A 15,798-nucleotide genomic window follows, 5' to 3' on the forward strand; every position below is an offset into this window, starting at 1 on the left:
TCCTAGCCAGTCGACCGTCAAGCACTACGTCGGCGGAATATAACTCGACAGCCGGTCCAGAATTCGAATCGTTAATCCGACCCCTTATCGGACCTCGCCTTTCCGATAACGCTCGTCGGCGAACCCGTCCCCTCACGATAGAAGGCGCGCAGCACGCCCTCTCGCCGCGATTCTTGCGAGCGTCTGACCACGTTACGGTCTATCCACTTGAGCGTATGGTTGAGATGTATACGCTCGACGAGAACCCCAATTAGCAGATACTACGACTTGTCGCGACAAAAAATAGTCGAGCATCTTCTGCACATCAGCAGCATCCCACCCCTGAGGACGAATTTAAGTGCCACATTACCACACTTATCGGTAGTTCAGGCAGGGGTTGTAGCACAGACTTAGGGAGGGACAGGAGGTTTAGTAGTCATTTGGCTACAAGTTTACCTGTATAACCGCCCGACGCGGCTTAAGGGCCCGCTATATCATCTATAGCCCCTTAAGGGAGTACTTGTAGAGGTACCGAGGGTTAACACCTACGGCGTATTTAATATTATTATTATTTTATATATTCCAAAACTCCACAAGAAAATATCTGTGGCGAGTTAGATATTGCGAATTTCAAAGTCTTAATCTAGACGTGAGTGATTGAGATACGACGTAAGGTTTCCGACACCCGATTGGTCATGTCCCTCCTTATCTCAGTTGAGATTGCATTGGTCATGGAAATGAAGCATTTGCACGTACACCACAAACTGACAAACAGACAACAGCAGGGGAGTTTCCTATTACACCATTGCGTCCTCAAATAACCCTGCTAAAAGTTACAGAGCTAAAATGCTTGTTTTATTTTCATTTGTCAGGAATTCCAGGGGACCATGTAAACTATCGCGGTTGAAGAGCCTGCTTTAGGAAGGTCTTGTTGATAGGAGGATATGGTCCTGCGGAATCGTATACGAAAGCTGTGCATCCCCGAACAAATTTCCCCAGGCTACGCAGGGAGGTAAACAAACTTGATAGGGTATTTAAGACAGATCAAGCAAGAGGATGGCCAAGCTTTCTTGGCATCTTACCTCGTGCAGAGTCAGAGAACACTGCGGGCTTAGTTCACCATGAAGAATCAAACATTACTCTCGTTGCTTGCAGCTCAAGCCGCCGCGTCCCGATTTTTTCAAGCTAGCACCAAAAGCCTGAAAGCCATTCAGGCCGCCAGCCCCGACATCGCGACAGACAGCTTCGTCCAAATCCGCAAAGTTGCAAGCAAATCGCAACGTTCAGCATATACCAAAGCCCTCCTGCGCGGCCCCTTGGAAGATGGCCTGTACAAAGCCGCCACTGCCGCTGAAGAGCCCCTCGACAACCTGCTAGAAGAAGAGTATGTGGGCGCCGTTTCCTTCGGCAATCAGTCCTTCCAAGTCATCTTCGATACCGGATCCAGCGACACCTGGCTCGTGCAATCCGGCTTTCTCTGCGTCGACGAGGAGGGTAACGAACAGACTGAGGACGACTGCTACTTCGGCCCAGCATTTGACGGGGCATTCCAGTATGGCGAGATTCCGGACGAGAATTTCAATATTGCGTATGGTGATGGCGAGTTCTTGACTGGTGTGTTGGGGTATGAGGACGTGACTGTCGCCGGTATCACGGTGCTGCATCAGGAAGTGGGGCTTGTCAACTATTCGTACTGGTTCGGCGACGAAGTCTCGAGTGGGCTGGTTGGGTTGGCGTATCCGTATCTTACGAGTGCGTATGCGGGGACCAATGCATCGAATGACAGTTTGTCAAACTTTGTGGAGTACGATCCTGTGTTTACGAGCATGGTCAAGCAGAACCTGAGTGCACCCCTTTTCAGCTTGGCGTTGACGAGGAATTCGTCGGAGGGGTATATTGCCTTTGGGGGTTTGCCCCCTGTGGATTATGCAGGTGAATTTGCAAGCACGCCTATTTTGAAGGTCAGTTCCGAGGGATAATCCCATGATTATGAATCTTGGTGGTATGGCTAACATGAGTAGATCTCCATCAACGAGCCGTACAAGAGCATTCCCCAGTACGAGTTCTACACAATTGTGCCAGACAGCTACACGTGGAAAAACGCAACCACCTCGGCTAGTAATATTCCCATCATTGTCGACAGTGGCACCACGCTCGCCTACCTACCGACCAGTATGAGCCCACATGATGCCCAAAACCCGAGCATGATACTAACAGAAATGTGAAGATATTGCCGAGCCCATACTCGCGGCATACTCACCACCAGCTGTCTATCTGGAGAACGAGGGTGCGTATTTCGCACCTTGCGACGCCACGCCCCCTGAATTTGGCATCACCATTGGTGGCACCACTTTCCAGATTGATCCCAAGGACATGATTTATACTGACATTGTTGACCCTGATACCGGCTACTGCCTTGCTGGTATTGTGGATGGAGGCGACGAAGGGAGCTTTATCCTGGGTGGTACCTTTCTCAACAATGTCGTGGCGGTATTTGATGTGGGGGCCGCTGAGATGCGTTTCGCAGCTCGTGTGCCGTACTAAGTGGTCCTTGGGAGTAATTGTAACTTGTAGCCTGGAGAATAGTTGAAACAGCTCACTTCATGTGCCCAAATATCAACGGTGCGATTGCATCTATGTTAGTGGCGGACCTAGCCAACCATCACTAGCCCGTTTGTGATACTTCAATCTATTAGTTGCTGTGCGGCTGCCGTCGTCTATAGTCATTTTAGGCGACACAGTCACATTGGGGACCCTCTGTAGCAAAAGACAAGATAAATTCCCCACTTCACGTGTATACGGAATAAGGATCGAGCTCAGCCTTACTATCCTTCCGGATATATCTATTCCAAGTTTTCGACTTCTATACTTATATACCTATATTGATAGGGGTTTCACTCAGGAGTCAGGCGTGACCAGAAAATGAGACGACACGTGAGGACAGAGTCATAATGTGTCCTTTGCCGCGAGAACCTTTCATGTCACCACGCCGAGTCACGAGTTGCCGCCCTGTCGTGAAGTTGACCAAAGAATCGTTGCTGTTTGACTAGTCTTAAAATCAAAACCGATCCAAGGTAAAACTCTAAGCATTTGCATGTTCCGACGCCACGTTGAAGGCTGTGACCAGATTCGAGGAACCCAGATAGCAGCCTCTTTAGAAGCCTCGGAAGAATAATCCTCTACGACGCAGCCTTCAACTGTGGTGATCGATTCATTGACGATGCGCTTTACCTGGCCCACATCTCCTGTATAAAGTTAGCGCAATGTCGGCTTGTATCAGCGCTCTCTGTCCATCTGTTGTATGTCTTTTCCTTGCACATACGTTAGACCTGTGTCCCTCCCCCGTCTTTCGCGTTCGATTTCAGAGTCCAGAGCGTGCCTATGGGACCAGCTTCTGCCATCTCCCGTACCACAGAGCTCGAGGGTTTGCCTCATCTCGTTGTGAGAAAATTACCAGTCGAGATACAACGGGCTGTCTTTGAGTGTTTACTCTTCTTCTACACATTTTCCCAATGCTGGTATATCTGTTGCTTTATTTTCGAGGACGTATAGTTGAGGACGTGGTCTATACGGCGTGGAGACGCGGGGGCATCGCCTCGCTGCTACAGCTAGACATCAAGGGGGCATTCGATACGGTCAATTACAGACGGCTGATTTCCATATTAGCCCGGAAAGGCTACCCGGAGTGGGTTCAGGAGTGGGTACGCAGCTTCGTGGAGGATAGGACGGTACGCCTCCGGTTCGATGGCAAGGAGTCAGAGCCAATCCCCCTACGAGCTGGCGTCCCCCAGGGGTCACCGCTATCCCCGATACTGTTTATATTATACATTTCAACGCTGTACGAGGAGCTAGCGGAGCAGCATCCACTACTTTTAGTAGTCGGGTTCGCGGACGACACGAACCTGCTAAGCGTCGGCACCGATCCAGACACGACCTGCCGCCGGTTGGAGAGCGCATGGGCTACGTGTCAGCGGTGGGCAGTGAGGCACGGGATGGAGTTCGCTCCTGACAAGAGTGAGCTAATGCACTTTACTAGGGCCCGAGAGCCCTTGCCGCAAAGTATTCGCCTTGGGGACGCCACAGTGTCGCCGGTAGTCTCAGCCAGGTTCCTAGGAGTCTGGTTCGACCGCAAACTGACGTGGCACGCCCATGTTGAGCGTGTTAAAACAAAAATGGCAACTCAAAAGCTAGCCCTGACAAAGCTAGTCAATATGTCGTGGGGCTGCGATCTTATACGGGCGAGGCTGTTATATACGGTGGTTATCCATAGCGCGATCGCCTTCGGAGCGACTGCGTGGCATACTATAAGTGAGGAACCGGCAGGGCCAGCTAAGAGCCTGATGGGGATACATAACGAGTGCCTCCGGGTAGTCTGTGGCGCCCACAAAGCGACGCCGGTTCGCCACCTGGAAGCAGAAGCAGCAATCCCGCCACTAGACCTCTATCTTAGTGCCCGGGCTGCTAAGTTTGAAGAACGGCTACGACTTAGCGGGAAGAGAAATCTGCTTCGCAGCACGAGCGCTAAAGCGTCACATATACTCCGGCAGGATAGGCCGGCGAAGAGGAAGCAGGCGTCGCAGCTACTCCGACCGGCAGGGTACACTATGGAGAAGGAGGCCCAGGGCTCCGAGTGGATGAGTGAGGAAAAGGAGGTCCCGGCTGCCCTCCTCGGCCACTGGAGGAAGAGATGGCTCACCGGAGCAGAGCATCACGATCGCCAGCGACGCGCTATCGCTGAGGAACCGGAGGGCCGTTCGATGCAGATACCGAAAGGGGGCAGGTATTTCGGCCTGAACCGACTGGAGGCGTCTACGCTGTGCCAGATCAGGACGGAAAAAATAGGACTAGCAGCCTTCTTATTCAAGACAGGGGCTTTTGGCGTGTACTCGCCGCTATGCCGCTGTGGCGACGCCCCTGAGACGGCAGAGCACGTAATCCTCTTTTGCGGGCTGTTGGAAGGACCGAGGGAACGATTACGGGCCGCCATCGCACCACGGCCACTATACTCTCGCAGAGACCTCGCAACGGCAACAGGAGAACCAGTAGTTAGTGGGACTATTGTAAGGTGGCTGCTAGGGACGGGTCGGACAGCTTCAAGGCCCAGATAGCATCGATCTTCTCAGGGGGGACTTTGTTGGTAGGTTGAGAACCAACGTAGTATGGTAGTGGACGCAACGCAGTCGCCAATAGGGCGAACCGACGACGCAGCGTATGTATTTAGTCCAGCCATTAGGGCACGGTTTGACATACGGGAGTACTAGCAGAGGTACCGGGGGCTTCGAGCCTACGGCGTATTTAATAATAATAATAATATTTTCGAGGATTATCGGCCGAATCCGACCAGTCCAAGGCTAGAATGTCCTTCATCCGGCTCGTGTCCAAGCGAAAGCATCAGCATCGATGTCACCAATGTGCTCAACGAGAAGTGCATTGCCAGAATGTGTACTGGGTCAAGGACCAAAAATTGGCACTACCTGGCCTTGCTTCCCAAAACCGCCATTTTCAGGTTTCAATTCGCTCATAGAACGGTTGGCGCCATTCGATTACAGTTTCAAGACAGCACGAACTCACCACGGCTTGGGCAACCCAAGCGAGCATGGTATGGGTTCCACAAAACCCATGATCTGGGAGAAGTGAAGATCGCTCAAGACACAAGAAAAAGAGGGCTGAACCACGCATCCATCATTGACAAGTGTAAGCCTTGAAGTTCGTCGGTCTAAAAGTTGGAATCACCGGTGACTCAAAGAGCCCCGAAGAAGCAGATATACCCTTACCGGGCTAGTCATCTGGGATCACAATACCATTGGCCTCGAGGACATAAGGTACGAAGCAATTGATATCAAGACGTCTAGTGCGAAGCTGTTCCATTACCCAAGTGAGCGCATTGCCAGGTGTATTTCTTTTCGGCAAAGTGGACAGTACATTCGCTGAACTATATCCCGGGGCGGTATGCGCTATCGCAAATCGCGTGTCCAACCAGTGGATTCGCTCATGCTATGGGAATTGCCTTCCCACTCCTTTTCCAACTACGACCTGGGGATAGAAGTCTTAGATCTTATTCAAATCGGATGCTCTGACTTAGCTAGCGTTTACTACATATCTGATATTAGTACGTATCCACGGATAGCAGCTAATGAATTAATCCATATAATATTAACCTAGTACATCATTATACCCTTAGGCGAGGAGAACCTCAACAGTAAAGTCGGTTATGTAACGCTTACTAGGATCCTATGCGTAGAGTTCTTCGTGTCGAATCTAGTTAATAATAGCTCTAGAGTTAAATTTTTTTACCCGGCAGCTCCATAACTGTTTTAACTGCTATAATGAATGCGGCAGGATGACATAATCCCTTTGATACTCTACCGATAAGCTACCACGGCCTAGGAATAGCCCTGACGAGGACAAGCTCTTTAGCTCGTTCGATTCGCTACTGAAAATCGTCTATTCTAGGTTATGATAGATCAGCTATTTTATACAGAGTTATCGAATCATCACAAACTGAAAGAGAGACGCGTTAATACTATAGTCACGTAATTTCCTCGATGCGAGTGCATATGGGGTGTGTATTGTTGTATTGGGAAAGGATGGCCAAGTCAGCTATTCTGGCCTGGCAGAGCTGTTTTATAGCTCTTATCTTATCTACCTTATCTATAGCTACAGGATAACCCCCCATGGGGTCACGTATCATTCCTATACGATGAGAGTGTGTGTAAAATATAGTTAATACGGTTAGTAACTTTCGATAACCGGTACATTGAACTAGCCTAGTTAGAGGTAAATTCTGGTTGTAATTTTCCAAACTCCTAGAATAATACTAATCAGGGTGGGCGTCATTCCACCCCTTTATATGGCGAAATAAAGGCTAGTAATAGTAGTAATCGATCTAGCGCCTTCCGCCGATTAAGACAAATCTAAGAACCTCTAAAAGCCTTGGAGTTTGAGAGACCCTTACATTCAAATAATCCAAAATGAGTCAGATTTGATTTGTATTTGCAAACCTATGGCCGATTCAATTTGGTGTGATTGTTTGCTAAGCCGTTGCTGTATACTGGGCGCTGTCACCCTTCCTACTAGCACTCCGAATCTGAAACTTCTCGCCTTGTATGGCTTCTTTTCATATCCCGGCCGCAGTTGCTCCTGGATGGGTCCATCGGCATACATACCACATACATACCTTTCCTAACCTGAACCCGAATTAGAGGCTGAGCTTGAGCTCGAGCTCGAGCTTGGTTCGGAGTCGGAAGAATTTCTATGATTGTCTTCCTCTTCCACCTCAATATCATAGGGCGGTGGTCTACTCTGCCCAACTGCCTCCTCGTCATGCTCTGCCTCAAAAGGCTGGTAGTCATGGGTATCAATTTCTAGATTAGTCCCATAATTATGGAAAAATCTTTGGCTGACTTGTTCGCGCCAGGAGGTCAAGGCGGCCGCGCGACGACGTTCAGGGCCGAAGCACCAGTTGTCGCAGAATATCATGAAGCAGAGGATTGCGCTGAGAGGAGCAAGAATGGTGGCGCTGGTCATTAGAATCATAACTAGCGCTGCTTGCGGCGTGTTTCGGTAATCGTCAGCTGGGGCCATGTTTGTTAAAATTTGGTAAGCTGGTTGTTTTAAAGCCTCGATAGGGGTGTGTTAAATGATGGCACCGAGAACTCTCAGGCGGGAGATAGCTGCGACTGCCGTAATTGGACACTCGAGGGTATGGCTTTGAGTTGTTAATTTCCTTCGCGAGTGATGGATTTGGTGGCGATATAAACGCTGATGGTTCTATAAATATGTTGGGATCTGTGGCATATCAGGATTATTGAAGTCGACAGTGGCATGCGGCTTGAATATAAATAGTATTCCTGACCATACGCTCATGACACCCTGTAACTTATTGTACGATCCCGGTGAATGTGAACGTCAGTTTCAGAGTCTGACAAGTAAGAGATGACGCACTGATTAAAGTGTTTGAACACTTTGAAGTAATCAATCTCTCGACGGGCCAGGGGTGGTCAACAAAAGTAAAACTGCAACTATCAGCCAGAATGCGGTTGCCCAGAGTCAAGAATACACGAGCTTTGGTAGCATCGATTCATGCATGTCACTGTGGAATGTCACGGCTTATACTTCTGAATGTTATTCGAAAGACATTCGACTTGCTCAAGTTTTATGTCCTGGCCAGTGCTCGATTCTCATGAGCTGACCGATGTCTAAACACAAAAATAAAAGGGGCGTGAAAGATGCATGGCAATCACGTAAATCCCAGGCCACTTGAATTGGGGAAAAGAGGAGAAAAAACCCTGTACACACAGTATAGCGACCATAAACAACGGATTACGGATATTAGTCGCCTGCTAAATCGCTTTATTGTTGTGAACATTTGGGATCAAGGGCCTGACCGAAGCGGTGCCTCTGTAGTTAAGAACGAATCAGTGATGCAGCTCCTCCCTGTCAAATTATACGCTACCATCTAAAAATTCGCCCTTTCCTTCATTGACCTGCACTGCTAGTAGTTCTCCCAATAATCATTGACCCTAGAACGTCTTGGCTTAAGTATGCTTCGTATGAACTACCCATCTTTCAAAGTACTCGATGTGTACCTGAAAATTATTTGGGTAGTCAGAAAAAAAGAAAAGAAGTTGTTGATCCCATGCAGCTAACACCTAGTTAACACACATACGACGCATGCAGATGTCTTCGGCATCCTTCAAAGAGCAGCATGCAATGTACCGGCAGGCAAGCTGCTGGAAACAACGACAATGCCAGCCCGGATACGAACACCTAGATGTACTAAGCGGCGCAGGGAGGCATGATTCTACATGATCTGTGGTAGCTGCCCAGGGCAGAGGCGGCGTCCATACGAATTCGTACCGAGATATCACCGTTCAGCTATGATCTTACACTTATGAGTATGTTGATGTCATTGCAGGCAGTAGGATCCGGAATCTGAAATGCTGATTCGACGAAATGGAGGAATACAGCCGGGGAATGAATAATAGCCACGGTCCACGACAATTGGACGCTAAATGAGTGGCTTGTACAATCGTCGCGTGCATGATTATGGCTAAAATGATACATCACCCCCGTAAGCATGCCAGCTTGCGATAGATTGCCCGTTAGCTTCCTGTCTGACGGGGTATCGGAGAGGTATGGTTGCATAGCATCAGCTGATGGTCAAGTGACGCAGCGGATTCATTCAGTAGTGCTGTGAAGATGCACCAGAGCAGGGATCTTGATCCTGCCTGGTTCGTCTGGAAGTGGCGACCGCCAAAGCTTCTCAGAGCTTGGGCCACCCACGATCGAGTTCCGACACCAGGAAAGCCGTCTTTCCTCACCGTTATGTCCTGTCGAAGCTCAAGCTCCTAGAAGCGGTGGTAATCAATGCGGACGAGGAGGACTGCAAGCTCAATTCGCAATGCCTCTCCTCCACATCAATCTCAAACCCGTTTTGACCAGCCGAGGCTATCGCTTCCCACCGTACTCCCTCGCAGTCTCCATTCAATTGAATCTGCAGCGTTTTTTTCTCGAGTACAAGGCCTCGCTGTCAACCCCAAATCCGCAGCCCCCACCATTACCGACACTCTTGACCTTCACGCCCGCCCCAACGTACACTCTCGGCCGGCGCCAGATCTCCCCCCTGTCTCCCTCAGAACTTGCGCGCCTGCAGGCACCGCTCCACGTCTATCACCACGGAGAACTCGAAACCTTATCGCCCGACGTAATGAATGCGCCGCGCGGCGGTCTAGCGACCTACCATGGCCCAGGACAGCTCGTCTTCTGGCCCACCATGGACCTGCACTCGCCGCTGCACAAGCGATTCACCGTGCGCGATTATGCTTGTCTTCTCGAGAGGACCACCATCGGAGCCATCGAAAGTGCGACGCGCAACGACGGTCGGGACGGCGTCAAGGGCTTCACGACTGAGAACCCGGGCGTTTGGGCGCGCCATCATCTCACTGGAGGCAAGAGTTGGAACAATGACCAAGACGAAGCTCATAATAAATGGGAAGAGCGCAAGATCGCTGCAATGGGCGTTCACTTACGAAGGCATGTTACGGGGTTAGGGGTCGCGGTCAACATCAACATGCCCATTACTGGGCCTGAGGAGTCCAACCCGTGGGCACGCATCACTGCCTGCGGATTGGAAGATAAGCAGGTCACGAATGTCGCGTCGCAAGACCTTAGTCGAGACTGGTCCGAATCGTCGCAACACGACCGTATGAATTCACTCTGGGCGGAGGAGTTCGCGAAGCGGATAGGAGTTGAAGGCGGCGTTGTGGCATGGACTTTTGACGAGAAACACCAATCCCTTGCGACGCATGAAAACGACCGCCTTCTGCAGGTCGGAGATGCTTGGCCCGACCTCGAAGATATCGATGTAGGCGATTTCATTGGAGGCTTGGATGACGTTTCTGGGTTGTAATGACATCTCCAAAACAAGACGTTCATCCCTCTGCCATATCACCATACCTCTACCATATATGGCAGAGTTCGAAGTATTGCCAGCGGGAAAAACAGCGGCGGAACGCGGAACACTGAACACCTCAACTCCAGCATGGAAAACATGCCAACCCCCACGCACGTTGATCATATCTGCAAAGGGCGGTTTCAAGTGACAGATGGCCACGACCAACGAAACTCAGACGAGCCCCTCAGGGATTTCGTTGTGCAGTGCGTTTTGACGACCAAGCCACCACAACACAGGTTCTCCAAAATGCCAAATTGAAACAACCAAATGTCGCCGGGCCGAGTGATCCCCCTAGCCGCAGAAACCCCTGGCCTCCGGATCTCCTTCCCGGCTGACAAAAAAGTCCTGGAGCTCGATCCCATCTCCGCGGGCGAGCGATCCGGCACACCGGGCCACAAGGTGCGCCAAGAGATGTAAGTCGACTAAATTATTACGCAAAGTCGGCTGGTGTAGTTGGTCACTTCGCTGGTAGATAAGTCCCGATTTGAGCCTCGCCCACTTGGGTCGGTGACGAGTCGCGGGTTCGAATCCCGCAGCTGACACACAAGGGGGGTTAGTCAACCCTTACGGCGCGCTGCCCACCTTGTTGACTTCGCCTACCTAGCGATAATAGGGAGATTGGTGCAGTTTAGGATTACGAGCATCCTAGCCAGTCGACCGTCAAGCACTACGTCGGCGGAATATAACTCGACAGCCGGTCCAGAATTCGAATCGTTAATCCGACCCCTTATCGGACCTCGCCTATCCGTTAACGCTCGTCGGCGAACCCGTCCCCTCACGATAGAAGGCGCGCAGCACGCCCTTTCGCCGCGATTCTTGCGAGCGTCTAGACCACGTTACGGTCTATCCACTTGAGCGTATGGTTGAGATGTATACGCTCGACGAGAACCCCAATTAGCAGATACTACGACTTGTCGCGACAAAAAAAGTCGAGCATCTTCTGCACATCAGTAGCATCCCACCCCTGAGGACGAATTTAAGTGCCACATTACCACATTTATCGGTAGTTCAGGCAGGGGTTGTAGCACAGACTTAGGGAGGGACAGGAGGTTTAGTAGTCGTTTGGCTACAAGTTTACCTGTATAACCGCCCGACGCGGCTTAAGGGCCCGCTATATCATCTATAGCCCCTTAAGGGAGTACTTGTAGAGGTACCGAGGGTTAACACCTACGGCGTATTTAATATTATTTTTATTACGCAAACTGGCCGGGGCATTGCGCCGTCCCGCTGTAATGACCTCTTCTCTCTCTGCCCCACGACGCGGGTTCTGGGCGTGATAGGCCAGGACCCCTGGGACTCGGGTTAAAATAAAGTTTGCTAGGCGGGCCGTTGTCCAGAGTCTTGGGTTGCACTAATGGTATCGAAAAGTGAAACCCCCATGCATCACCTAGGCACTGTTTCCAAGATTGATTACACAGTTCTAATATCGAATCACTCTTTCCGAGTTGAGTCAAGTAGCCAAGCGTGGTTTAGAGCTGAGCTGAAACGGCGAAATTGTGGGGGAACACAAGCAACGGTCGACACCGGCTTCGGGTGTTGGGAGAGGAAAAAAAAGAAAAAAGTCTACTCTAAAACATTGACGTGTCAAGCGCCTGGCTGCAGGAGGCTTCGGCCATTGTACGACGCTGTCGTGGAATCATTGTGGTCATTTATACATCCGAAATCGGGAGATTCGGGTGTTAGTGCGCGGGCACCTAATTCGGTGAGGAGCGAGATCGATCCCCCATCAGCTGCGGTGAGAGAGCATCGGTATCGGCCCGGCGCGGCCCGGAGAGGCCAGGAGAGGCCAGGCGAGACGTGTCATGAGCGATTAACTTACTTAATTCCTTACCTCTTTGGCCTCTATGTAGAAGTAGAGCTCATATGCACTTTGGTCCAGGCCCTATGCATTCCGATCCGCCCGAGTTCATAAGGCCGAAGACACATGTTGCAATCCATGCTTAACACCCAAAAGCCAATAAGATGCTGATCAAATACCATTAATTTCCGTGTCAGGCGATGCCCATTCATTCTTTTGTCTGGACCTAGTTACGTAGCTGGCTAGTACGTCCGTCTGCCCGTTAGTCAGGTTGGCCCTCATTCCAGACGCTGTCCCTCTCGACTGAATTCTACGCCGTGTGCTCATCATACTGCTTGCTGATGTTGCTCTGACCAGCTCCGTCCTAAAGAAAACAAGCAGTAGGTGCCGCTGTACTCCGTGCATTAATAACAAAACGCCATAAGGTTTTTCAAATTGATTATTGCCTCCCCCAAACCGGTGGCTCATGGCCATGAATTGTATCGTAGGAAAAAGAATTACGAGTGGGGAAAAAAGAGCACCGCCCTCCCAGTCTATCCTTTACACTCCTTTTTTATGCCGCCTCCGCAATTCTCATGACTCCGTTTACGAGCCCCAATCCTGCTCGCCGTCGGAAACTCGTCATCGTGGTCTGGCTTGTATTCTTCCGGTTGAAAGTGAGGGTTGTTGTAGTGGGCGACATTAAAGTGGCTGTTTTTGAACGTGTTGGTCGTGAAGGTGGGTTCCGTGGCATATGTGTTCGCGCCCACCATTTCCGGGAGGTCGGGAAAGTTGTATTTGCTGAAACGCAGGCGGTGTTGTGTTGGAGGTACAAGGGGCTGTTGCGTTAAGGGCTGTTGTGGCGGGGAGGGCTGCTGTTGCGGAGGGGCAGGAGGAGGCGGTACTGCGGTTGCGGTAGAGGCGGGCAACCCATCGGAGAAGTTTGAGATCCAAGGCGACTGGGGAGATTGCGAATAGCCCTCTGTCATGGGAGATGTTGCCGGAGGAGAAGCGAGTGGCGACATGATCGGTGCATCAAAGCCAGGTATCATGGCCAGCGTGCTCAAGTCAAGAGTGGAAAATGTCTGCAAGGAGGGAATGGTATTTTGGATCTCATGTTGATGTGACAGAGATGTTACGCGGTTGACTTGCAATGATTTGGGTGGTGGCGGAACGACAGTGTCGCGATAGAGAATGTCATAGTGACCTGGCCGATATAGCAAGTGAATCATGGATCCGAGAGCAGCGGGATCTTTCCTATTAGCCTCTTCAGGCATGCGGTGCACGTTGACCTGATCTCCTTCACTTCGGTCGAGGTATGCAATTTCCAAGACAATGTTGGCAGGCTCGAGTAAGACGCGGAAAAGCAAAATAAGACCGAGGTGATCGATCTCTCTGTCCACGGGCAATATCCACGAATCACAGTAGCTGCTGGCGTTTGGGGATACGTCGCAGAATGGGGCGTATTCGTCGTCGTAGTGTTCTTTCAAACACGACGCCGCAAGTAAACGCAGATGATAGATCATAGGCGACGCCGATGTCTCGTCATTAAACTTCTGAGTCAGGATCTCCATGGGATCTTGACCGCTATTCATGGCTTGGATGATCCCATTCATCGTCTCGAAGGTTTCCTCAATCATGTAGTCAAACATGTCGAGTTCATACCCTCCGACATTGGCGATATAGTCGTTGAGGCTGTTCAACCGCGCCAGCTCGGTTTGAATCCGAGAGATATCGGCACATCGTATGAGACATTCGAAATAGCCAAAAAAGATTGCTACGTGTCGGAAATTAGCCAAGATTCTACAGTATGTGAAGTGGGGGCTCGTGTATCTTCAGTGAAGTGTTCCAGTGCACCGATGCTCGTCAATTCCACCCCCGCCTCGCAGCCTGTAGCAGGATTTGCGGGGTACGTTCGCGAAGATGCGCAGAATCTAGAAATTGCCAGGTTCGAACTCACCTCGCCAGCCACAATTTCCGTCACCTTGGATCGGACGGTAGTGGGAATAAGTCCGGGGTAATGCCTGGAATGTGGATTAGTCAATTGAACCAGGGCACACAGTTGACCTGGAAGGGATGAGCCCATCGCCGGATGCGTCTCTTCCATCTCCAATACTTGAGGCGACGGTTCACAAGTCAGAATCCTCTTACCAAAGTTTTGGCGACATATACCGGATCTGCCTTTGCGTACTCCTCCGTTATCGCATGGCTGGTGATTTTGACGCCGACCATTGGGCCCTGTTGGCAATGCAGAGACGCAGGTCAGCCATCTGAAGTTTTAATGGGGGAAAGAACCCGAGTGCTGCACGCAGGGAAAAAAAAAAGAAAAAAAAACAGACAGCAAGCACAAGCAATGCCTCAGGACTTACGCTGAGCTGAGGCTTGAATTCGCGGGCAGCTGCCTCCTGCTGTGCGAGATCGCTCTGCTGCTCCATCTTGATGCGTCGGCCGTGGCCAGAGTGGTGGTGATCGCGTGGGCGAATGCCGTGCTGGTGATGCGGTATTGAGTTGTAAGGAAGCTGATGTGGGTGGTTGTTGGCCAGCAAAGAATTGTCAAAGGCCGGCGAGGTAAAGACATTGTTGACATTTGGTCCCAGTGGTGGCAGCCCGTCAGAGCTGGTAGCTCTCCCGCCGCTACCGCCGCCCTGACCCAGCGGGGTGGGTGCGAAAGTGTATTCTGGGATATTCGCGTTGCCTACCCCATACGTCGTCTGGAAGTAAGCGAACGGTGTGGGTTGCGGCTGGAACATGCCTGAGCCTGAATCCGAGCCTGGAAGCTCCGGCTCATGAAAGCGGAAGAAGAGACCGTGGTTTTCTTTTTGTCGTTGTTCTTGTTGTTGTCTGTTTTGCATGCAAGTGCAGGTGCGGAAGGTGCTGGTGCAATGGAGATTTCTCTTGGTGTTGCTGGTGCCGGCAGCAACAGAGGGCGCACAGAATCGAGAGAAGAGAAAAAGAAAGTCAAGAAAGGAGCAAAAGGGGGGAACAAGAGAGGAGGCGGAAGAAGAGGAGGAAATGGACGTCAAGAGTTCGAGAGAACCAACCTGGAGGTCGATGAATGGACAGGGAGGGGATCCAGAGAATTGGTAAAGGTGGGCTTGCCCGTCTACATCAGTTCAATAATAGCAGGCGCCGGCTGCAGTAGCAAGCCAGCATTTGATTCATCGGACCTCAATCACGGGCTGCAGCACAGGAAGCATCTGCCCGTCTATGACACGGATTCGCACGTACCGGTTCCCTTCGTTCTATCTCTCTTTCCAGGGGCCAAGATTGCCGTGCATCGTGTGTGATGCAGGGCAATGGTGTGCGCCTTCACCACCCCTCGGGTTAATGTGATAATTCATGTACCTAAATTCTGAGCTTGAGTCTGGTCTCACAAGCTCTGTGCTGACCAGATGGCGACCAAATGGCATCCTGCTACTACTGCTCGCTAGCGATTTGCCCGGTACAATCCGTGCCAGCCTGGTGCTGCACTGTAGTGGCGCATCGGCGACTGGCGCCCTTGCCCAGATTGAAGCTCCTCCCAAAATCGAAAAATCCCGTTGACTGCTTGTTTCCCACAATTACCATGCCTTCTTTCCCGTTGCTC

At 50.9% G+C, this 15,798-nt stretch overlaps 4 protein-coding genes and 1 non-coding gene across 5 annotated transcripts; 3 read left to right on the forward strand and 2 right to left on the reverse strand.

The window, feature by feature from the left end:
- Positions 1–1,039: 1,039 nt before the first annotated feature.
- On the forward strand, positions 1,040–2,624 carry BCR38DRAFT_365472 (aspartic peptidase domain-containing protein). The gene is made up of 3 exons (XM_040857230.1): positions 1,040–1,940; positions 2,001–2,151; positions 2,207–2,624. The coding sequence occupies exons 1-3, from the start codon at positions 1,101–1,103 to the stop codon at positions 2,521–2,523; spliced, it is 1,308 nt and encodes a 435-aa protein (XP_040718380.1). The 5' UTR covers positions 1,040–1,100; the 3' UTR covers positions 2,524–2,624.
- Positions 2,625–7,161: 4,537 nt separating this feature from the next.
- BCR38DRAFT_407698 (uncharacterized protein) lies at positions 7,162–7,563 on the reverse strand (the record flags this gene model as incomplete). The annotated part of the gene is made up of 1 exon (XM_040858196.1): positions 7,162–7,563. The coding sequence occupies one exon, from the start codon at positions 7,561–7,563 to the stop codon at positions 7,162–7,164; it is 402 nt and encodes a 133-aa protein (XP_040718381.1).
- A 1,873-nt stretch (positions 7,564–9,436) lies between these two features.
- BCR38DRAFT_315891 (uncharacterized protein) lies at positions 9,437–10,231 on the forward strand (the record flags this gene model as incomplete). The annotated part of the gene is made up of 2 exons (XM_040854699.1): positions 9,437–9,935; positions 9,978–10,231. Coding segments are annotated over 2 exons (753 nt in total), but the record flags the coding sequence as incomplete, so codon positions are not given.
- A 643-nt stretch (positions 10,232–10,874) lies between these two features.
- Positions 10,875–10,977, forward strand: BCR38DRAFT_t126. The gene has a single exon. It is a non-coding gene; the product is annotated as a tRNA-Thr (tRNA).
- Positions 10,978–12,766: 1,789 nt separating this feature from the next.
- BCR38DRAFT_338288 (peptidase C65 Otubain-domain-containing protein) lies at positions 12,767–14,962 on the reverse strand (the record flags this gene model as incomplete). The annotated part of the gene is made up of 4 exons (XM_040855608.1): positions 12,767–13,989; positions 14,173–14,236; positions 14,364–14,450; positions 14,582–14,962. 4 exons carry the CDS (start codon positions 14,960–14,962, stop codon positions 12,767–12,769), a joined length of 1,755 nt encoding a protein of 584 aa, XP_040718383.1.
- Between the last annotated feature and the right edge of the window lie 836 nt (positions 14,963–15,798).

This window comes from Pseudomassariella vexata (assembly GCF_002105095.1).
Source record: "Pseudomassariella vexata strain CBS 129021 chromosome Unknown BCR38scaffold_4, whole genome shotgun sequence".
Classification (NCBI taxonomy): domain Eukaryota; kingdom Fungi; phylum Ascomycota; class Sordariomycetes; order Amphisphaeriales; family Pseudomassariaceae; genus Pseudomassariella; species Pseudomassariella vexata.

What these genes read in the sequence shown, in the direction of transcription:
- BCR38DRAFT_365472 (XM_040857230.1), top strand. Translation starts at nt 1,101, where the DNA reads ATGAAGAATCAAACATTACTCTCGTTGCTTGCAGCTCAAGCCGCCGCG. An exon ending in CAAGCACGCCTATTTTGAAG is followed by an intron (nt 1,941 to 2,000) that starts GTCAGTTCCGAG and finishes TAACATGAGTAG; the next exon opens with ATCTCCATCAACGAGCCGTA. An exon ending in GCTCGCCTACCTACCGACCA is followed by an intron (nt 2,152 to 2,206) that starts GTATGAGCCCAC and finishes AGAAATGTGAAG; the next exon opens with ATATTGCCGAGCCCATACTC.